The sequence below is a fragment of the Lissotriton vulgaris genome, chromosome 5, assembly GCF_964263255.1.
Source record: "Lissotriton vulgaris chromosome 5, aLisVul1.2, whole genome shotgun sequence".
Classification (NCBI taxonomy): Eukaryota; Metazoa; Chordata; class Amphibia; order Caudata; family Salamandridae; genus Lissotriton; species Lissotriton vulgaris.
Window position 1 is genome coordinate 137,100,397 of NC_141693.1, and position 24,298 is coordinate 137,124,694.

Genomic DNA, 24,298 nt, shown 5'->3' on the forward strand with positions numbered 1-24,298 from the left:
CCCAGCACAGTACACTGAGCTAGGATGTCCGTGTCCTTGCCATGGCTCCGCCTAGCTGGTCAAGGCCCCTGAGACTGTACCTGTGTGCACTTGTTCCAGTACTCTGCATCATGGTCATAAAGCAAGTGGGGGCTTATTTATGAGATTTTAGCTTATGGGAGCGCAGCAAGACATCTTGCTGAGTTGCCCTACACCAAAGTGAAAGGGTAGGATTGCACCGTATTTAAGTAATATGGTGCATTACTGTCCTTCCTCCCTGTGCTGGCGCCGTTTCGGCAGCCTAGTGCCAATCCAGGCACCCTGGCACCATGGTGCAAGTCTGCTTCCGTTGCATGCAGGATTGTCTTTGTGCATGAAGGGGCACCTTCCTGCACAAAAACAATACTATGTGGTGTTTACCTCTTTCTATGGGGCCCTTCTGTCACCTCTCCTCAACTCCCACAAGTCATTTTCACTACAAAGGATCTCTGGAATCCTGCGGAAGCCCTACAACTCACATTGCTGTCTGAGGCTCCCTCCAGTACCCCATCTTTGGTGCCACTTGCTTTCATGAAAACAAGGTGGACTCCTGTATTATCACAGCCACATGTGCCACACTCCAGCACAATCTCAGTATACAGAGTCATACATCTACACTCATACATGAATGGAGTTAATTACCCAGAGATGCCAGTTCCTGGCAGAGGCGGGCTAAACAGTATGCCAATCGTTATCACTGACACCATTGTCATTTATAAGCTGAAGTGTATTCATACTCAAGAAGGAGAGTGCACATGGTGTGCTTCTTCAGACCACAGCACCCTGCTCGTATTCTGTGAAACAGAAAAACCTTCAGTGCACATGCTTGATTTTTGTGCATGCATGAGGCAGAGGGTCAAAGCCTACCCAGCTTGCTGTTTAAACTTGAGGTAGGGATGCCCCTCTCCAGAACCTTGCAGAGGGGATCTGTCTGCAGTTTTACCTTCATCACTGTAATCAAATGGGTTATTGGTTGAGGGGGAGTGGAAACACCACTCTGGCAACAACCAAAAACTCTTGTAAGGGTGAACCACAAAAGTCACTAAATTAACCTGTGCCTAACCCACTGGCAGCATGGCACTAAGCAGTCAGGCTTAACTTAGAGGCAAAGTGAAAAGCATTTATAAACAATAATAAAGTGAAAACACAACACAAGTAAAATCCCAAACCGATTTAGGAAAATAGAGTACATTTTAATGAATAGAATATAAAAACGTAATAAAACCAATCGGTACAGCCACAGATATTTAGGTTTAACGTTTTAAGCAGATACAGCACCTAAAAGCATAAGCACCACTAGCTGTCATCAGGTGGCCTATTAGGCCTGGCATTCTTGGCGTGATTTTCCCCTTAACATTTTGCCTTCAGACCTCCTGCTTTGCTGAATTTATTTTGCTGGTTTTAGGACTCTTTACCAGTGCTAACCAGTGCTAACATACTTTTACTCACTCAAAAAAAACATGCTTGTACTCTCTCCTTAAAACATGGTGAGATTGGCTTATACCCAATTGGCATATTTAATTTTACTTGTAAGCCCCTGATAAAGTGGCACTACCTATGATAATGATAATGATATTTATAAAGCGCGCAAATACCAAAAATGGTGTCTCGGCGCTAAAACCATGAGAAAACCCCGACTGACACCCCTCACTGGAACAACCAGATTTCAAATTTTTTCTAAAGCTCAGAAGAGAGCTGGCCTTCCTAATCTCAGGTGGCAACAGGTTCCACAGCTTAGAAGTACCATACTCAAAACTCCGTCCTCCCCAATGCAAGGTCCGAATTTTCGGCACTGTAACTAGTTTTGCACCCGTAGAACGGAGTGATCTGCCTGGCTGGTACCACACGAACAGCTCCTGCAGAAACAACGGACCCTTCTGTGTCAAGGCTTTAAAGGCCACACAAAGTGCCTTAAATTTGATCCATTGCACCACCGGAAGCCAATGCAGCTTCCGAATTTCCTCTAAGGTGGATTTATGCCGGGGTAGGCTCAGCAAAAAGCGAGCCGCTGAGTTTTGAACTGCCTGAAGTTTCCTCAGGCACTGCTTCTGGGCATTCAAATAAAGCCTGTTGCAATAATCCAACTTGGACTGTATGAGGGAAGTGATGACCACTGTCTTGGTTTCCTCAGGAATATAAGGAATTACCTTTCTGATTTTCTGTATCAGGAAATAGGAGGCGGACACGATGGCATTGGTTTGTTGAATGCACGTCAGTCTGTTGTCAATCAGAATGCCCACATTTTTAGTCTTTGCCGTTGGATTGGGCGGCAAGCCCATTCTGTAGGCCACCAGAGATTGCTCCAGGAAGGTCGTAGATTGCCAAAAATCAACACTTCCATCTTCTCGGAATTTAATTTGAGGCAGTGACTACTCATCCAGATGTTAATAGCGGCCATGCAGTTATGGAATTGTACAGCAGGTGAGCTCTGTTTTTTATGAGCTGCAACCACAATCTGAGAGTCATCTGCGTACGATGTTAATGAAAGCCATCATCTCTAACCAGCAATGCAAGTTCAGTAACGTAGACATTAAACAACAATGGACTCAACGAGCTTCCCTGCGGAACCCCACAAGGCAGCACATAAGGCTCCGAGTTAAACCCATCGAGCGACACTGTTGATCTCCTCTCATGCAAAAAGGAGGCCAGCAGGGCCAATGCCATGCCATCCACACCTAAAGTTTTTAATTGGTGAATCAGGAGATTATGATCAACAGTGTCGAATGCGGCGGAGAGGTCGAGTAGGATTAGTGCAGCGGTACCTCCACCGTCCATAGGCCTAGGGCCTGTATGCCTGGGCATATATGCCTAGGGCCTGTAAATTGAATGGTACTATTGGGCCTGCAGCACTGATTGTGCCACCTACTTAAGAAGTCCTTTAAACATATTTCCAACCTGCCATTGCAGATTGTGTGTGCAGTTTTAAACTGCCATTTTGACCATTACAGGCAGGGTGCAATGTATATAAAAAGTTTAACATGTACCTTTAAGTTTTCCATCGCTTGGTAGTGAAAAACTCACTTTTCACTTTTGGAAGGCCCACCTCATCCATAGGATAAGGTTGAAATTACCTTATCACATTTAATAAGCTGTCATTTCAAGTGGGAACAGGTAACAAGTTGATGTTTTGGTGTCTTCGAAATTGTAATGAAAAATCCTAACTTATAGTGAAGTAGAATTTTAAATTACAATTTCGAAAATGTCACTTTTCAAAAGTTATAAACGCACTTAGGAGCTAATGAGATCTGTGGAGCCCAGGAAGTACTGATTCCTAAGATAAATACAAGTCACACAGAAGTACTTTGGCCAAGTGTGGATAGTAGGGAAAAGAACAGAAGGAAAAATCTACATACTCAAGAAGGACAGGTGCTGTCTAGAAGCTCATGGGAGGGGGGAGAGATCCCTCAGGACGAGAACCCTCACTCACCGTTAGGTGACATGCTTCATCATATGGTTTCTCTCCTCACACCATGTTGTGGGCTGCGACTCCCCGAAGGGAGGAGTAATGCGTTTTCTCAGAAGATGAGCGTTGAAAGACGGGTGAGTGAGGAGCAGAGTGCAAAAGAAAGTAGGTTTTACATGTCCTGGTAGTGAAATATTCTTAAAGTAGTTTTTCTCTACTGTAAGACCTATCTCTCCCATTGACTAACATGGGGTTAACTTTTGACTGGAAGCAAATAGAAATATGGTGTTTACACTCAAATTAATTGTAAAAGAAATTCTTCTTCGATGATAAAAAAGCATTTTCAGTCACAATGTGAAAGTGCCACTTTTAGAAAGTTGTACCAAAGGGGATGATGGGCGGAGCGTTTGAGCAAATAAAACACTCACCCCAGGTCAACTGATCTGGGTTTAATCCATCATCATTCTTTAGCTCACTCCACCACCCCAGTTCAGACATGGCCACATGCAAATCAGTCTGACCCTGTGCCTGATGGGAACAGTGCAGCCCGAACTGCCAAGCCACGTCTTCCATGGACCGGAAACAATCATCCTGGGACCAGTTTCAGGTTCAAAACCCTCATCAGCCAGGCTATCTTGAATCCAGTGACAGAATGAGCAAGGGACCCATGTCTGGGCATACCCTGCCAACTTAGGGCGAACAAAGCGATACCAAAGGGGATGATGGACGGAGCGTTCGAGCAAATCAAACACTCACCCCCAGTCAACTGATCTGGGTTTAATCCATCATCATTCTGATCCAGGGAAAACGTGGCTTGGCAGTTCGGCCTGGACTATTCCCATGAGGCACAAGGTCAGACTGATTTGCATATGGTCATGTCTGAAATGGGGTGGTGGAGTGAGGTAAAGAATGATGATGGATTAAACCCAGATTAGTTGACTGGGGGTGAGTGCTTGCAATGTTTAACACTCCATCCATCATCCCCTTTGGTTTTGCTTTGTTCGCCCTAAGTTGGTAAGGTATGCCCAGACATGGGTCCCTTGCTCACTTTGCCACTGGATTCAAGCTAGCTGGGCTGATGACCGCTAATTAGCCAGAAACCGGTCCCAGGATGCTTGTTTCCGGTCCAGGGAAGACATGGCTTGGCAGTTCGGGCTGGACTGTTCCCATGAGGCACAGGGTCAGACTGATTTGCTTATTGTCATGTCTTAACTGGGGTGGTGGAGTGAGCTAAAGAATGATGATGGATTAAACCTAGATCAGTTGACTTGGGGTTAGTGCTTGCGATGTTCAGCACCCCGTCCATCATCCCCTTTGGTTTTGCTTTGTTCGTCATAAGTTGGCAGGGTATGCCCAGGCGTGGGTCCCTTTCTCACTTTACCACTGGATTCAAGCTAGCCTGGCTGATGACGGCTGATTAGCCAGAAACCTGTCCCAGGATGCTTTCTTCTGGTCCAGGGAAGACATGGCTTGGCAGTTTGGGCTGGACTGTTCTCATGAGACATAGGGTCAGACTGATTTGCATATGGTCATGTCTGAACTGGGGTGGTGGAGTGAGCTAAAGAATGATGATGGATTAAACCCAGATCAGTTGACTGGGGGTGAGTGCTTGCAATGTTCAACACTCCGTCCATCATCCCCTTTGGTTTTACTTTTAGAAAGTTAGCAAAGGAAACAAAAGTTAGATGGACTGCTGAATTTTGCAAACATTCACCCCCATTCACAAGGACCTGGGTTTAATCCATTGATATTTTGCTCACCACACCACTCCGGTTAGGACCCAGCGATATGCAAATCAGTCTTGACCCTGGTCCTCATGGCAACAGTCCAGCCCGAACTGCCAAGCCATGTCCTCTTTGGACCAGAAACAAGCATTCTGGGATCAGTTTCGGGGCATCATCCCCTCATCAGCCAGGCTAGCTTGAATTCAGCAGTGCAGTAAGCACAGAACCAACTTCTGGGCATACCCTTCCCTCTTAGGAAGACAAAAGCAAAAGGAAGGAATGGTGGACGGAATGCTGAAAAATGCAAACATTCACCCCCAGTCAGAAAGATATGGGTGTAATCCATTGTTCTTTTGCTCACTACGCCACCCCAGTTTAGACCCAGCTATACGCAAATCAGTCTTGACCCTGTTCCTCATGGGAACAATCCAGCGCAAACTTTCAAGCCAGGTCCTCCCTGGACCGGAAACCAGGATCCTGGGACCGGTTTCGGGGCATCATCCCTCATCAGCCAGCTTAGCTTGAATCCAGTGGTGCAGTGAGCACGGGACCCACGTCTGCGCATACCCTTCCCACTTATGGCGACAAAAGGAAAAGGAACAACAGATGGACAGAATGCTAAACAATGCAAACATTCACCCTCAGTTAAAAGGATCTTGTTTTAATCCATCCTTCTTTTGCTCACCATGCCACCCCAGTTTGGACCCAGCCACAGGCAAATCAGTCTTGAAACTGTTGCTTATGTGAACAGTGTAGCCCGAACTGCCAAGGCAGATCTTCCCTGGACTGGAAACAAGCATCCTGGGACTGGTTTCTGGGCATCACCCCTCATCAACCAGGCTAGCTTGAATCCAGTGGTGTAGTGAGCATGGGACCCATGTCTGGGCATACCCTTCTCTGCTGGCCTCTGCTGCTGTGAGTTTCTGATCCCCAAAATGTGCATATCATTGTCCTAGACCCGTGGCTGGCATCAGTTGAGCTTCTTATGTGAAGAAACGTGAAATCCTGATGTTTTGCCCTGTTTGCGACTGCAAATGGGCCTGTTTGCGCCGAGACTCTGTCACCTGTGAACCGGACTCCTCAGGCTACGGTGATGACCAGCAAAGTGAGATCTGCCCTTCCTGCTACAGCAATAACAAACCGCAATGACCCTGAATGTGAAGCTCCAGCAACCAGCCTTTTTAGTCAATTTGGGTGTAGGAGAGTAGGGTCTGCAATCCTATGATCACCCCAGATTTTTGCTTTTTGCTTTTTGCTTCACTGGTTTACGACTTCCCTGGCTGTGGGCCTGCTAATCAGACCCACAGCCTAGCTGTTCTCTCACTAAATTGACACGTGTACCTTAGGTACATTTACCAATTGGTACTGGGCCACCTTATCAGACCCTGTAACTCAGGGCATAGGTGTACCCAGGGCCTACCAGGGGCTGCAGCATGTATTATGCCACCCCTGGCTGGCCATCTAAATCTGACACAACTGGCTGCACGACAGCTGGGGCAAGGTGGTGTAATCACCCTTTGCTTTAAATATAGTATACCTATATCTAACCCTAAAATGGACACATATATTCCTATCAGTCACTCCTATGTCAGGCCTTGACAATCCTGAAGGCAGAGTGCTTGGAATTATGTGAGATGGTGCTCTGGCATGAGCTGAGCCCGTCTGCAGCTTGCGGAACCAAGTCCTAATAGCTGTTCCATGATAACGCGTACCATATACTCTTAAGTGCCTTATAATCCTCGCGGTTATTTGCCAACTTTGGTATCGCTTTACCAAAACATGTCGAGTAAGGTGTCATACGATTTGGAATACTAACCCCTCGCCAATTCTTGCGACGGGGTTAGCATTCCACCCTTCTAGAGGAACACAACATGTATGTAACTGTGAACCCCGGTTAAAGTTAACTCGAGCCTCAGCATCACAAAATGGATGCTGCCACCACAGACACAAGTCTGACCTCCTGCTGCTGGGAGTCCTTCCAGCGAGGAGAGCTTGGACAAAGGGTTTCCTGTCAGGGGTGGTGCTAGCACCATCCCAGACAGGGTTTGTGTATCCTAGGTAGGCAGGGCTGAATAGGAAGGTGACTGCAAGTGGCACCCCGGTGCTCACTATGCATCTGCCGGCTTGAACCAGTTCCAGGGGCACACCAGCCCCTGAGCTGGGGAAAGTCCAGACAGGGGAGAGGGGTGTAACCACCCCCCTTCCTGGTTCCACCCATGGGCAGGACCTAGTCCCGTACCAGCCCCTTTCTTTAGAATAAAGGTAGGAGCGGGGACCCTTCCAAATTAGATCATCTTTGAATCCTGAAACTACTTTCTACGAAAGGAACTCAAGACTTCTTCTCAAGATTTCTCCCTTGTGACTAAGGAGTAGTCACCCTGCAGCAGCAGGCACCAACTAAGTATCTTGCGGTTTGCTGAAACGTCCTTCCTCCGGAACCAGACCGACCAGCACGACGAGACCCGGACTCCCTGCCTTCTCTGACCTCTACCTGCCTCTACAGCACAGCTGAGAACCATGGGTGCGACAAGACCAGAGGACCCGGCGACCATCAGAACCAGCACGACACTGACCCAGCACGACCGCCGAAGGACCCTCGAGTGGGTGCATTGGGGTAAGAGAAGCCCCAACCCCAAGCAGCACAAGCACTGAAGACCAGCCCCCCAGCATCCACCAGATCTGCGTGGGGCCCTTTTGCTTCTGTGTCGCTTGCCACGTTGTCCGGTCACTTGTCCGTTGGCTAGTGACCCTCCAGACGACATCCTACGTTTGTTTCACCGCTGGTCTAGCTCCTCTAGACTGGCCCTATTCTCCTCCTGAAGGGGACCTTCCTCGGACCCTCCTGGTCCACTCGAGACGCCATTTTGTGTTGCCACGTGGGCTTGCCGTAGCCAAGGCTTGTTGCCTCCTTCACCGGATCCAGCATCGCCAGCAGCAGACATCCGACGTGGGACAGCTCGCAGACCTCCAGCCTGGTCGACATCAGCGCCCCTGGTCCGTGCAGCAGCAGAATCCAGTGTCACCTCTTCACCTGGCTGAGTGACCTCGTCCGGTGCCATCCTGGTGCCCACCTAATCACTGGCTAGTGATTCAGAACTTGGTCCCCTCTGCTTACAGGTACTCTCCTTCACTGATCCGTCCCTGGATCAGCCCGGAACATCTTCACTGGTCGCCTGCCAGCAACTTCCACTTCAGGCTCCTGGTTCGTCAACGAGGATTCCCGACGACACTTGAACCCTATGCAGCCGCAGCCCCTGGGCTAGGTAAACCGAGTACCACGGTGCTCCAGCGTAGAACAACTCTCTAAGTGCCTAGATCCACTTTCGTTTTTGACCTACCTAGTCGGGTTCGCCCGAGAACACTAACTTTGCATTTACTAGCATCCATAGACTTTGTCCCGCATTGCGCGTGAGAGTTCCCACTCTGCACCCGGCGCCCCTAGGCCTCCTGCTTCTGATCTAAGGGTTCAGCATTGTAGGCCTAGCGATTCTAAAGTCTCTGAGAACTGTTACTTACCTGCTAGTGATTCGCATTCCACTTCCATAGTATATGGTTTTTCGTGCCCCTCGGGCATTTGTGTAAATTGTGCGACTTTCAGTATTTCTTTAAGAGTTTTGTATTGTGCTTAGCACCCTGTCCTCATAAAGAGTCCAGGGTTGGTGTGTTATAAATAAATATCCTTTTAATTTCATAACAACTTGTGTGGTGTCCTTTCACTTGGTGTTCAAGGGGTATATGTGATGGTATAACAGCTGGCTTAACACACCCTCTAGAGTTTAGCCTAAAGACTGCTCTTGTCCATGCTACTAGGATAGCTGGTCTATAAGGTTGACTTACAACCAATCATCAATAAGGGTTGTTTGGACTGATACATAGTGATCACTAGAATAGTGAGCACTGCATATCAGGCCAACTTCTCACATTGGGGTCCTGTGGTGAACAGATGCAGGTCCAGTACTTGTCATCCAGGCAAGAGGGCAGCAGTCCTTCAGAGCAGCAGTCCAGCAAAGTGAGAGTCCTTTCAGCAGCACAGAAATCCTTATCCATGGCATTGCACCTCAGGTCTAGATGTGTACTGAAGAGTTGGTGTCTGAGCAGCACACATAGAGGTTGCAAAATGCCATTTAACCCCTTAGCTGCGGCGGCTGGGGGGGTGCACGGCGCTTCCGTACTCGTGACGGAACCGCTCCGTCACGAGCCTCCGGTGGGCTGTGCCTGTGACGGAGCGGTTCCGTCATGGCCCAACCCACTTAATAGAACGCGTCGCGCAGGCGCGAATTCAGCACCGCACTTGCGTGGTGAGTGGCCGTGACGGAACCGCTCCGTCATCAGCACGGAAGCAGTTCCGTCACGAGCAAGGAACGGGTTAAAGATTGCAAAAAACAACATTTCCCTCAATTGACACACCCTTGCACTATAGTGCAAGGGTGTCTGCTTTGGCGCTAGGCAGTTAAATTTAGCACCAGCGCAGGGGGAAAGGCAGAGCTGCTCCATATTGTAAATATGGTGCAGACCTGCGTTTCAGAAGTGGCAGAGCGCAGCGTTAAGCCAAGAAGGCTAACGCCGCGCTTCGTTGTTTACATGTAAATATGCCCCTTAGTTTTCCACATGAAGCGCGTCTTTTCTTCAAACTTTTCACTGTGTTTGTAGGTGAAGGGGAAGCAGTGTCCCCAGAGATGTTGGGACCAAATGTTTTTGCTGTGTCTGCATTCTTGCGGCGGGATTGTTGACATGCAGTGGGTGTCTGCTCCTCCCCTCTTTGATTGTTGTCATCTGTGAGCTGATGACTTTGAAGGTTTGCCCTGAGGACTAAGTGGAGCATTTCCCAATCTGACAGTTACTTTCTTGATCACCTGCAGCACTTACTCCCCAGAGAGAGCTGCGTGGGAAGTGCCACAGATGATATACAAGTTTACAGGTGGAAAACCCACAATGAGTCACCGCCTTCATCAAGGCGGCAGAGCAGGCGATTGATTCTCACGATTTACAGCCCAGCCTTAGTCACAGTGGCGCATAATCAGAGAGGCAGCAGTGTCAATGCGGGATCTGCAATGAGAGAAACACAGTGAGGGACAGAGAGACAAATAGAGATGGAGAATGAGAGAGATTGAAGGCCAGGGGCAGAGATAAGGGAGACAGAGAGACTAGGGGAGAGTTACAAAGAATCAGAGTCAGGATGGCAAGGGAAAAGATTGGAAAATGTCAAAGAAAGCACACAGAGTGAGTTAAAATATTCAGTGCCTTATTTATGAAGGCATTGCAACACTTTTGCGCTGTTGTTTCATTGCTTTTGGTAACGCAGCGGCGGCATAAACAATGCACCACGTTGCGCCATATTTACAAAGTGAAGCAACTAGGCAGATGTGTCACCTTGTAAGGCCCTCTGCCACATTATACCTGCGTCGGGTATAATGTATGCAGGGTGGGCTTTGCCCCGCAAGAAAGCCTTGTTGAAGTGGCGCATTGAAATCTATCAGATTTCACAGAGACATTTCTAGGACGCCAATGCGTCAAAACCTTACGCCTGCCTCATGGCAGGTGTAAGGGTGTCGCAGTGCCATTGGCACAGACCTACCCCATACATTGCTGGAGATGCGTCATGCTTTCAACACAACTCCAGCAATGCGTGACTTTTGCCCCAACAAATACGTCAGGATTCCTTTTGTATCCGTCTTTCCTTACGATATGGAGCGCGGTACTTTAAATATGCAAACAAAACAATTGATGGACCGAATGTGGATCAATGTCACACATTCACCCCAGTCCAAAGATCTGGGCCCAAATCCATCGTTTTTTTGCACTCCACACCACCCTGGGTTAGACAATGGCGATATGCAAATCAGCTCTGACCCTGTGCCCCATGGGAACAGTCCAGTCCGAACTACAAAAGCCATGTCCTTCCCAGAACGGAATCAAGCATCCGAGGACCGGACCGGTTTCGAGGTAACACCTCTCATCAGCCCGGCTAGCTTGACTCCAGTGGTGTGGAGTGCCTGGGACCCACGTCTGAGCATCCCCAGCGCACTTAGGGCGGAATTTGCAAACAAAACAATTGATGGACCGAATGTGGATCAATGTCACTGTAACACAGCGGGGTCAACACGAAGCAATGACTGTAAAGGATATGAAAGTAGACAAATGTTAAACACTACCTCTTCCTCTCCACAGAACGTTGAAACAGAGGTAGACACGCAATCCACACACTGGCCCTTTAATTCTGAATGGACTTCGGAATGGGAGGAGTCTCGTCAGGACACGGAAACCTCATATGCCGGAATGGACGAATCAAGGGTGTGCTTGTTCACCCAGAGCGAAGAAGGAGACGAGGAGGAAGACGGAAGCGGAGCGGAGCTAAGGAGAAACTTGTATGCGGAGGACGAACGGAGAGACGAGAAAGAAGACGGAAGCGGAGCGGTGCGAACGAAGACCGGGTCCGAGGAGAGACAACAGAGGGACGGAGGCGAGGACGTTAAAGAAGGGACGCCAGGAGGCCACCGACACCACGAGCCGCCCAGCCATACACCCGGGGGAGGTGTATGGCTTAACCAGGTGCGTGACAAGTTAAGGGGTTGGGTCACTCGTAAAATAGTATCGTCGGACTAAACCCGGGATCCCCAACTCCTTGGTGTGTTTTCCCTACCCCGAGCACAAACCCCTTCACCTCGGCAGTTAGTTACAGAGTGCATCACGTGTGTTTGGTCCCTCACTCCCCTCCCTGCAACAGCAATATAGAACGGGTACTGATACACCGTTTTCTTGCCTTTCTTTTTCCTGTTCCGGTAACTGACGGGCACCACGGAAATCGACGGAGACCTTCCTCGGCGGACACCCGACCGAGGACGTAGAACAGCCTCCTCAGATTCAGGCATCAGGAAAGCAGCACGGAGCCGTTCTCCAAGACTTTCACGAAGCACTAGAAAGAAAAGTTCAGATTCTCTGTATACCAAAATAAAACCTAGAACTACTAGAATCAGCGTATTGCCTATCCTTCCCCCGCCTGCTACAGTGGTGGAGAATGCGGGCATAGGCACCATCTGCGGAGTCAAGATGGAGACAGTTGTAGATCAGTTAGTAAAGGGTCAAGGACGAATTGAGTGGGTGTTAGAACAACATCTAGTATCTGCACAAGCCGACAGAGAGATACTAAAGAAAGCCATTGAAGAGAAACAACCCTGGGCAGACCCAGTACAGAGGGGTGGGACAACGGAGAGAACCCTAACCCATGGGGCGCCGGCCGTATCTCTGCAAAAATATAGACAGGGAGAAGACCCCGACGCATTTTTATTAAATTTCGAGAGGGCAGCGAGGGCCTGTGGCTGGCCAGTTGCAAAATGGCCATTCTTTTTGGCACCTCTCTTAGGCGGAGAGGCCCAGGCTGCTTACCAAGTAGCAAATCCAAGAGGAGACACCACCTATGTGGAAATCAAAAAAATAATCCTAGATCATTTGGGGTTAGATCCCGAGGCATATCGCCTAAAATTCAGAAAAGAGAGAGGATCTGTAGGTGAAAATCCCAAAACTCTATTCGTGAGATTAAAAATGGCGGCGGACAAATGGCTAACACCCACTACCAGCACGAAAGAAGAAATACTTGACCGAATATACTTGGAACAATTTCTTGAGGCTCTTCCCTACGCTACTCAAAAGTGGCTTCGCCAACATAACAATTTAACAACCACACAAGCAGTGGAGATGGCCTCATCATTTACCCGGGCTCAACCTAAAAATTTTCCGTTTGAGATGGAAAGGAAGGGAGTAGTACGACTGGAGAAACCGGTTGTACGAGGAAAAGATACCACCCGTCCCCGTACGTGGAGGACTGAGAACATGGCCAACACAGGGCCGCAATGTTTCGACTGTGGTCAATGGGGACACATTGCCCGGATGTGTCCCAAGAAAAGGAATGAGGAAGAACCAATGGAGGTCGGGTACCTCCCCAGGGCTGTACTATTTTCCGCAGAGATGGGAGGCTCTTTTAGAGTAAGTGTGAAAGTCAATGGTCATTTGTTATCAGCTTTGTTAGATTCAGGCTGCCGACAGTCGGTAGTCCAAACTCCCTACGTCAGAACAGGGCAATATGTTTCCCAGGGGATAGTAAACATCAAATGTGTTCATGGGGATATCCGGCCCTACCCCATTGCTGACATTGTAATTGAACAGACTGGGGTGCCCCCACAAACTGTAAGAGTAGGAGTAATGTCCAACCTACCCGAAGATCTAATAATTGGGACAGATAACCCTAGTTTCTTGAACATGTTTAAGGATAAACTAAAAACAGTGTGCCACACAGGGGAGGAGGGTAATACCCTAATAGAACGTCCGCTTAGACCTAGCCTCCAAGTTATGAAGTTGTCTAATAACGCGACGTCCCCCACTAAAGGTTCTGCAAAGGCAGCTGGTTATGACCTCTACAGTGCATATGATTATGTGGTTCCTGCCAAAGGGAAGTCCCTTGTCAAAACTGACCTACAAATTGCAGTCCCTCCCGGGTGCTATGGGAGAATTGCTCCACGATCAGGGCTAGCAGCAAAGCATTTTATTGACGTGGGGGCTGGTGTTATTGACGAGGATTATAGAGGTAACGTTGTAATCCTACTGTTTAATTTTGGTACAGAACCCTTCCAAGTGAGAAAAGGCGATAGAGTGGCGCAATTAATTTGTGAGTGTATAGCTGAGACTAGGCTGGAAGTACTCCGCCAGCTGGAAGACACAGAAAGAGGCGCTAATGGTTTTGGCTCGTCAGGTACACGTACACAGACAGTGAATTCGCTCCTGACACATGATCCTTGGGTTATGGATAGAAGCTTTAAATTTGCGCAAATCAGTGATCCCACGCTGTTCAACGCGTGGGAACAAGCACATCAGAGAGCTGAAAACTCAAAAATGTTTCCAGGGTTTATTATCGATAATGACCTATTGTATAGAATAGGTGGCGAGGGGCAACCCGCACAACTATTGGTGCCTGTCTCCTTCAGAGAGCAGGTCCTTTTCTTTGCTCACAGCCATCTCATCGCCGGGCACTCCGGCGCCGAGAAAACAACCCAAAACATCCTCAGGCAATTTTTTTGGCCCGGTATTTATAAGGATACCGAATCTTACTGCAGGTCCTGTGAGATTTGCCAAATGAAGAATATGGTTAGACCACAGGCAGTTCCTTTGCAACCACTACCAGTCATTGGCAAACCTTTTGAGAGGGTCGGCATGGACCTTATCGGTCCACTGCCTAAAACTAAAAAGGGGTTCCAACACATTTTAGTTGTTGTTGACTATGCCACACGGTTCCCCGAGGCTTTTCCATTGTCTGTAGCCAACTCCAGACAGGTCGGGGACAAAATGATTGAGCTGTTTAGTAGGGTTGGTTTTCCGAAGGAGATTTTGACCGACCAGGGCACGCCATTTGTGTCGAAATTAATGAAGGAAATTTGTGCCACGTTGAACGTCCACCAGATCCGTACCTCAGTTTACCATCCGCAGACGGACGGACTGGTGGAACGCTACAACCGGACCATAAAATCCACCCTTCGGAAAATGATGGAGGTTAGTGGGGATGATTGGGATCGGATGTTACCTTTGGCTCTATACGCCATTAGGGCTCAGAGACAGAGTAGTCTGGGCGTGTCAGCCTTTGAAATGCTTGATGGCCGACAACCTCGTTCATTGCTAGAAATGACCCGGGATGCCTGGATTAATGAACAGGAGGAGGAGGCAAAAACTACTCTTGAGTACGCCAGGGACCTGAAAGCTAAACTGGGTAAACTAAGGGAGTTGGCGTTGGACCATCTTGACCTTAGTCAGCATAGACAGCAGACTAGTTACAATAAAGGGAAAAAATGGAGGCGCCTTAATATCGGGGACTGGGCTTTGGTTCTGCTCCCGTCCTCATCCCATAAATTCAAGGCAGAGTGGATGGGTCCTTTTAAAGTGGTGGGGGTCATAGGGAGTACTAGTTATAAATTGCAGGTAACGCCACGGAAGCAGCAATCTTATCACATAAATTTGCTGAAAAATTGGTTAGGTCCTCCTCCTGCGGACATCCATGTGGCTACTACACCAGGATTAGAGGGCTCAACTATTGACATGCTTGTTCATAATGAAGAACTGAAGGCCCAACAACAGGAAGAGTTGAGGGGGACTTTGGAACTTTATGGGGATGTTTTTTCCAACAGACCTGGGAGGACCTCCCTAGCGGAACATTGTATTGACACACCACCCAACAAAAAGGTTAGGATTAAACCTTACAGAGTCCCCGAAGCCAGAAGAGCTGCGATTAAAGCTGAAGTGGACGAAATGCTGCGATTGGGGGTGATTCGCCCATCGAAAAGCGATTGGTCTAGTCCCATTGTAATGGTTCCTAAACCCGATGGCAGTCGAAGGTTTTGCATGGACTTTCGGGCTCTTAATGACATTTCACTCTTCGACGCATATCCCATCCCTAGAGTGGACGAGTTAATTGAGCGACTAGGACAGGCCAAATACATTTCTACCCTCGACTTAACAAAAGGGTATTGGCAGGTGCCTCTGCGACCCGAAGACATCAAAAAAACAGCATTCTCAACAGAGGAGGGTCATTTTGAGTTCACGGTCCTTCCATTTGGCCTTCATGGGGCGCCTGCCACATTTCAGCGCCTCATGAACACTGTTCTCGCGGGGTTGTCGGGTTTTACATCGGCTTACCTGGATGACATTGTAATTCACAGTCCAGATTGGCAGTCTCATCTACGACACCTGTCTGTGGTTTTACAAGCGCTTGGGAAGGCTGGCCTCACTGTCAACGCTAAGAAATGCAAACTAGCTTTTCATAAAGTTAAATACCTTGGATATGTCTTGGGACATGGCTTGATAGAACCTCAAATCGAGAAAGTTAGGGCCATTGCTGACACTCCATTCCCATCCACAAGACGGGAATTGCGTTCCTTTTTGGGACTGGTGGGCTACTACAGACGCTTTATCCCACAGTTTGCGGACATTGCCGCCCCTCTCACTGACGCTCTAAAAAAAACGCTGGGCGAGCATCTTCACCGGTGCGTCCCACCGTACCGATGCAGGAGTCATTCAGAGTTCTAAAGTCCGTGATTACCTCTACACCAGTTTTGGCTTCCCCTGATTTCACTCGCCCGTTCTCATTACACACTGATGCTTCGGACTATGGGATTGGGGCAGTGCTCTCCCAAACCGGTCAGGATGGCCTCGATCACCCAATTTTATATGTCAGCCGGAAGTTGTTTCCTAGAGAATTAAAATATGCAACTGTCGAGAAGGAATGCCTGGCAATTAAATGGGCCATTGAAAAACTGGCATATTACCTGGAAGGCCGGCGTTTTGAACTATTCACAGATTACGCTCCCTTACTCTGGATGGCACGCAATAAAGCTAATAATGCGAGAGTTTTGCGGTGGTTCCTCTCACTGCAACCATACTCCTTTTCTATACATCACCGCAAAGGCTGTGAGAATGTTGGGGCGGACTTCCTATCCCGTCATCCACTCCCCGATCGTGAGTGTCCGGAGGGGGAGGTGTGTAACACAGCGGGGTCAACACGAAGCAATGACTGTAAAGGATATGAAAGTAGACAAATGTTAAACACTACCTCTTCCTCTCCACAGAACGTTGAAACAGAGGTAGACACGCAATCCACACACTGGCCCTTTAATTCTGAATGGACTTCGGAATGGGAGGAGTCTCGTCAGGACACGGAAACCTCATATCCCGGAATGGACGAATCAAGGGTGTGCTTGTTCACCCAGAGCGAAGAAGGAGACGAGGAGGAAGACGGAAGCGGAGCGGAGCTAAGGAGAAACTTGTATGCGGAGGACGAACGGAGAGACGAGAAAGAAGACGGAAGCGGAGCGGTGCGAATGAAGACCGGGTCCGAGGAGAGACAACAGAGGGACGGAGGCGAGGACGTTAAAGAAGGGACGCCAGGAGGCCACCGACACCACGAGCCGCCCAGCCATACACCCGGGGGAGGTGTATGGCTTAACCAGGTGCGTGACAAGTTAAGGGGTTGGGTCACTCGTAAAATAGTATCGTCGGACTAAACCCGGGATCCCCAACTCCTTGGTGTGTTTTCCCTACCCCGAGCACAAACCCCTTCACCTCGGCAGTTAGTTACAGAGTGCATCACGTGTGTTTGGTCCCTCACTCCCCTCCCTGTAACAGCAATATAGAACGGGTACTGATACACCGTTTTCTTGCCTTTCTTTTTCCTGTTCCGGTAACTGACAGGCACCACGGAAATCGACGGAGACCTTCCTCGGCGGACACCCGACCGAGGACGTAGAACAGCCTCCTCAGATTCAGGCATCAGGAAAGCAGCACGGAGCCGTTCTCCAAGACTTTCACGAAGCACTAGAAAGAAAAGTTCAGATTCTCTGTATACCAAAATAAAACCTAGAACTACTAGAATTAGCGTATTGCCTATCCTTCCCCCGCCTGCTACAGTCACACATTCACCCCAGTCCAAAGATCTGGGCTCAAATCCATCGTTTTTTTGCACTCCACACCACCCTGGGTTAGACAATGGCGATATGCAAATCAGCTCTGACCCTGTGCCCCATGGGAACAGTCCAGTCCGAACTACAAAAGCCATGTCCTTCCCAGAACGGAATCAAGCATCCGAGGACCGGACCGGTTTCGAGGTAACACCTCTCATCAGCCCGGCTAGCTTGACTCCAGTGGTGTGGAGTGCCTGGGACCCACGTCTGAGCATCCCCAGCGCACTTAGGGCGGAATTTGCAAACAAAACAATTGATGGACCGAATGTGGATCAATGTCACACATTCACCCCAGTCCAAAGATCTGGGCCCAAATCCATCGTTTTTTTGCACTCCACACCACCCTGGGTTAGACAATGGCGATATGCAAATCAGCTCTGACCCTGTGCCCCATGGGAACAGTCCAGTCCGAACTACAAAAGCCATGTCCTTCCCAGAACGGAATCAAGCATCCGAGGACCGGACCGGTTTCGAGGTAACACCTCTCATCAGCCCGGCTAGCTTGACTCCAGTGGTGTGGAGTGCCTGGGACCCACGTCTGAGCATCCCCAGCGCACTTAGGGCGGAATTTGCAAACAAAACAATTGATGGACCGAATGTGGATCAATGTCACACATTCACCCCAGTCCAAAGATCTGGGCCCAAATCCATCGTTTTTTTGCACTCCACACCACCCTGGGTTAGACAATGGCAATATGCAAATCAGCTCTGACCCTGTGCCCCATGGGAACAGTCCAGTCCGAACTACAAAAGCCAGGTCCTTCCCAGAACGGAATCAAGCATCCGAGGACCGGACCGGTTTCGAGGTAACACCTCTCATCAGCCCGGCTAGCTTGACTCCAGTGGTGTGGAGTGCCTGGGACCCACGTCTGAGCATCCCCAGCGCACTTAGGGCGGAATTTGCAAACAAAACAATTGATGGACCGAATGTGGATCAATGTCACACATTCACCCCAGTCCAAACATCTGGGCCCAAATCCATCATTTTTTTGCACTCCACACCACCCTGGGTTAGACAATGGCGATATGCAAATCAGCTCTGACCCTGTGCCCCATGGGAACAGTCCAGTCCGAACTACAAAAGCCATGTCCTTCCCAGAACGGAATCAAGCATCCGAGGACCGGACCGGTTTCGAGGTAACACCTCTCATCAGCCCGGCTAGCTTGACTCCAGTGGTGTGGAGTGCCAGGGACCACGTCTGAGCATCCCCAGCGCACTTAGGGCGGAATTTGCAAACAAAACAATTGATGGACCAAATGTGAATCAATGTCACACATTCACCCCAGTCCAAAGATCTGGGCCCAAATCCATCGTTTTTTTGCACTCCACACCACCCTGGGTTAGACAATGGCGATATGCAAATCAGCTCTGACCCTGTGCCCCATGGGAACAGTCCAGTCCGAACTACAAAAGCCATGTCCTTCCCAGAACGGAATCAAGCATCTGAGGACCGGACCGGTTTTGAGGTAACACCTCTCATCAGCCCGGCTAGCTTGACTCCAGTGGTGTGGAGTGCCTGGGACCCACGTCTGAGCATCCCCAGCGCACTTAGGGCGGAATTTGCAAACAAAACAATTGATGGACCGAATGTGGATCAATGTCACACATTCACCCCAGTCCAAAGATCTGGGCCCAAATCCATCGTTTTTTTGCACTCCACACCACCCTGGGTTAGACAATGGCGATATGCAAATCAGCTCTGACCCTGTGCCCCATGGGTACAGTCCAGTCCGAACTACAAAAGCCATGTCCTTCCCAGAACGGAATCAAGCATCCGAGGACCGGACCGGTTTCGAGGTATCACCTCTCATCAGCCCGGCTAGCTTGACTCCAGTGGTGTGGAGTGCCTGGGACCCACGTCTGAGCATCCCCAGCGCACTTAGGGCGGAATTTGCAAACAAAACAATTGATGGACCGAATGTGGATCAATGTCACACATTCACCCCAGTCCAAAGATCTGGGCCCAAATCCATCGTTTTTTTGCACTCCACACCACCCTGGGTTAGACAATGGCGATATGCAAATCAGCTCTGACCCGGTGCCCCATGGGAACAGTCCAGTCCGAACTACAAAAGCCAATGTCCTTCCCAGAACGGAATCAAGCATCCGAGGACCGGACCGGTTTCGAGGTAACACCTCTCATCAGCCCGGCTAGCTTGACTCCAAAGGTGTGGAGTGCCTAGGACCCACGTCTGAGCATCCCCAGCGCACTTAGGGCGGAATTTGCAAACAAAACAATTGATGGACCGAATGTGGATCAATGTCACAAATTCACCCCAGTCCAAAGATCTGGGCCCAAATCCATCGTTTTTTTGCACTCCACACCACCCTGGGTTAGACAATGGCGATATGCAAATCAGCTCTGACCCTGTGCCCCATGGGAACAGTCCAGTCCGAACTACAAAAGCCATCTCCTTCCCAGAACGGAATCAAGCATCCGAGGACCGGACCGGTTTCGAGGTAACACCTCTCATCAGCCCGGCTAGCTTGACTCCAGTGGTGTGTAGTGCCTGGGACCCACGTCTGAGCATCCCCAGCGCACTTAGGGCGGAATTTGCAAACAAAACTATTGATGGACCGAACGTGAATCAATGTCACACATTCACCCCAGTCCAAAGATCTGGGCCCAAATCCATTGTTTTTTTGCACTTCACACCACCCTGGGTTAGACAATGGCGATATGCAAATCAGCTCTGACCCTGTGCCCCATAGGAACAGTCCAGTCCGAACTACAAAAGCCATGTCCTTCCCAGAACGGAATCAAGCATCCGAGGACCGGACCGGTTTTGAGGTAACACCTCTCATCAGCCCGGCTAGCTTGACTCCAGTGGTGTGGAGTGCCTGGGACCCACGTCTGAGCATCCCCAGCGCACTTAGGGCGGAATTTGCAAACAAAACAATTGATGGACCGAATGTGGATCAATGTCACACATTCACCCCAGTCCAAAGATCTGGGCCCAAATCCATCGTTTTTTTGCACTCCACACCACCCTGGGTTAGACAATGGCGATATGCAAATCAGCTCTGACCCTGTGCCCCATGGGAACAGTCCAGTCCGAACTACAAAAGCCATGTCCTTCCCAGAACGGAATCAAGCATCCGAGGACCGGACCGGTTTCGAGGTAACACCTCTCATCAGCCCGGCTAGCTTGACTCCAGTGGCGTGGAGTGCCTGGGAGCCACGTCTGAGCATCCCCAGTGCACTTAGGGCGGAATTTGCAAACAAAACAATTGATGGACCGAATGTGGATCAATGTCACACATTCACCCCAGTCCAAAGATCTGGGCCCAAATCCATTGTTTCTTTGCACTCCACACCACCCTGGGTTAGACAATGGCGATATGCAAATCAGCTCTGACCCTGTGCCCCATGGGAACAGTCCAGTCCGAACTACAAAAGCCATGTCCTTCCCAGAACGGAATCAAGCGTCCGAGGACCGGACCGGTTTCGAGGTAACACCTCTCATCAGCCCGGCTAGCTTGACTCCAGTGGTGTGGAGTGCCTGGGACCCACGTCTGAGCATCCCCAGCGCACTTAGGGCGGAATTTGCAAACAAAACAATTGATGGACCGAATGTGGATCAATGTCACACATTCACCCCAGTCCAAACATCTGGGCCCAAATCCATCGTTTTTTTGCACTCCACACCACCCTGGGTTAGACAATGGCGATATGCAAATCAGCTCTGACCCTGTGCCCCATGGGAACAGTCCAGTCTGAACTACAAAAGCCATGTCCTTCCCAGAACGGAATCAAGCATCCGAGGACCGGACCGGTTTCGAGGTAACACCTCTCATCAGCCCGGCTAGCTTGACTCCAGTGGTGTGGAGTTGCTGGGACCACGTCTGAGCATCCCCAGCGCACTTAGGGCGGAATTTGCAAACAAAACAATTGATGGACCGAATGTGAATCAATGTCACACATTCACCCCAGTCCAAAGATCTGGGCCCAAATCCATCATTTTTTTGCACTCCACACCACCCTGGGTTAGACAATGGCGATATGCAAATCAGCTCTGACCCTGTGCCCCATGGGAACAGTCCAGTCCGAACTACAAAAGCCATGTCCTTCCCAGAACGGAATCAAGCATCCGAGGACCGGACCGGTTTCGAGGTAACACCTCTCATCAGCCCGGCTAGCTTGACTCCAAAGGTGTGGAGTGCCTAGGACCCACGTCTGAGCATCCCCAGCGCACTTAGGGCGGAATTTGCAAACAAAACAATTGATGGACCGAATGTGGATCAATGTCACACATTCACCCCAGTCCAAAGATCTGGGCCCAAATCCATCGTTTTTTTGCACTCCACACCACCCTGGGTTAGACAATGGCGATATGCAAATTAGCTCCGACCCTGTGCCCCATGGGAACAGTCCAGTCCGAACTACAAAAGCCATCTCCTTCCCAGAACGGAATCAAGCATCCGAGGACCGGACCGGTTTCGAGGTAACACCTCTCATCAGCCCGGCTAGCTTGACTCCAGTGGTGTGGAGTGCCTGGGACCCACGTCTGAGCATCCCCAGCGCACTTAGGGCGGAATTTGCAAACAAAACAATTGATGGACCGAATGTGGATCAATGTCACACATTCACCCCAGTCCAAAGATCTGGGCCCAAATCCATCGTTTTTTTGCACTCCACACCACCCTGGGTTAGACAATGGCGATATGCAAATCAGCTCTGACCCTGTGCCCCATGGGAACAGTCCAGTCCGAACTACAAAAGCCATGTCCTTCCCAGAACGGAATCAAGCATCCGAGGACCGGACCGGTTTCGAGGTAACACCTCTCATCAGCCCGGCTAACTTGACTCCAGTGGTGTGGAGTGCCTGGGACCACGTCTGAGCATCCCCAGCGCACTTAGGGCGGAATTTGCAAACAAAACAATTGATGGACCGAATGTGGATCAATGTCACACATTCACCCCAGTCCAAAGATCTGGGCCCAAATCCATCGTTTTTTTGCACTCCACACCACCCTGGGTTAGACAATGGCGATATGCAAATCAGCTCTGACCCTGTGCCCCGTAGGAACAGTCCAGTCCGAACTACAAAAGCCATGTCCTTCCCAGAACGGAATCAAGCATCCGAGGACCGGACCGGTTTTGAGGTAACACCTCTCATCAGCCCGGCTAGCTTGACTCCATTGGTGTGGAGTGCCTGGGACCCACGTCTGAGCATCCCCAGCGCACTTAGGGCGGAATTTGCAAACAAAACAATTGATGGACCGAATGTGGATCAATGTCACACATTCATCCCAGTCCAAAGATCTGGGCCCAAATCCATCGTTTTTTTGCACTCCACACCACCCTGGGTTAGACAATGGCGATATGCAAATCAGCTCTGACCCTGTGCCCCATGGGAACAGTCCAGTCCGAACTACAAAAGCCATGTCCTTCCCAGAACGGAATCAAGCATCCGAGGACCGGACCGGTTTCGAGGTAACACCTCTCATCAGCCCGGCTAGCTTGACTCCAGTGGTGTGGAGTGCCTGGGACCCACGTCTGAGCATCCCCAGCGCACTTAGGGCGGAATTTGCAAACAAAACAATTGATGGACCGAATGTGGATCAATGTCACACATTCACCCCAGTCCAAAGATCTAAGCCCAAATCCATCGTTTTTTTGCACTCCACACCAGCCTGGGTTAGACAATGGCGATATGCAAATCAGCTCTGACCCTGTGCCCCATGGGAACAGTCCAGTCCGAACTACAAAAGCCATGTCCTTCCCAGAACGGAATCAAGCATCCGAGGACCGGACCGGTTTCGAGGTAACACCTCTCATCAGCCCGGCTAGCTTGACTCCAAAGATGTGGAGTGCCTGGGACCCACGTCTGAGCATCCCTAGCGCACTTAGGGCGGAATTTGCAAACAAAACAATTGATGGACCGAATGTGGATCAATGTCACACATTCACCCCAGTCCAAAGATCTGGGCCCAAATCCATCGTTTTTCTGCACTCCACACCACCCTGGGTTAGACAATGGCAATATGCAAATCAGCTCTGACCCTGTGCCCCATGGGAACAGTCCAGTCCGAACTACAAAAGCCATGTCCTTCCCAGAACGGAATCAAGCATCCGAGGACCGGACCGGTTTCGAGGTAACACCTCTCATCAGCCCGGCTAGCTTGACTCCAGTGGTGTGGAGTGCCTGGGACCCACGTCTGAGCATCCCCAGCGCACTTAGGGCGGAATTTGCAAACAAAACAATTGATGGACCGAATGTGGATCAATGTAACACATTCACCCCAGTCCAAACATCTGGGCCCAAATCCATCGTTTTTTTGCACTCCACACCACCCTGGGTTAGACAATGGCGATATGCAAATCAGCTCTGACCCTGTGCCCCATGGGAACAGTCCAGTCCGAACTACAAAAGCCATGTCCTTCCCAGAACGGAATCAAGCATCCGAGGACCGGACCGGTTTAGAGGTAACACCTCTCATCAGCCCGGCTAGCTTGACTCCAGTGGTGTGGAGTGCCTGGGACCCACGTCTGAGCATCCCCAGCGCACTTAGGGCGGAATTTGCAAACAAAACAATTGATGGACCGAATGTGGATCAATGTCACACATTCACCCCAGTCCAAAGATCTGGGCCCAAATCCATCGTTTTTTTGCACTCCACACCACCCTGGGTTAGACAATGGCGATATGCAAAT

The 24,298-nt window shown here is 49.8% G+C and overlaps 1 protein-coding gene across 1 annotated transcript; it reads left to right on the forward strand.

Annotated features, from left to right (window-relative positions):
- Positions 1-12,192: 12,192 nt before the first annotated feature.
- Positions 12,193-17,183, forward strand: LOC147710378 (uncharacterized). The gene is made up of 2 exons (XM_086919987.1): positions 12,193-13,125; positions 16,749-17,183. Exons 1-2 carry the CDS (start codon positions 12,193-12,195, stop codon positions 17,181-17,183), a joined length of 1,368 nt encoding a protein of 455 aa, XP_086776113.1.
- Positions 17,184-24,298: the final 7,115 nt, after the last annotated feature.

Excerpts from the sequence above, each read along its gene's own strand:
- LOC147710378 (XM_086919987.1), top strand. The coding sequence starts at position 12,193 with ATGGAGACAGTTGTAGATCAGTTAGTAAAGGGTCAAGGACGAATTGAG. Across the intron at positions 13,126-16,748 it reads AGATGGGAGGCTCTTTTAGA|AACGTTGAAACAGAGGTAGA; the intron begins GTAAGTGTGAAA and ends TCCTCTCCACAG.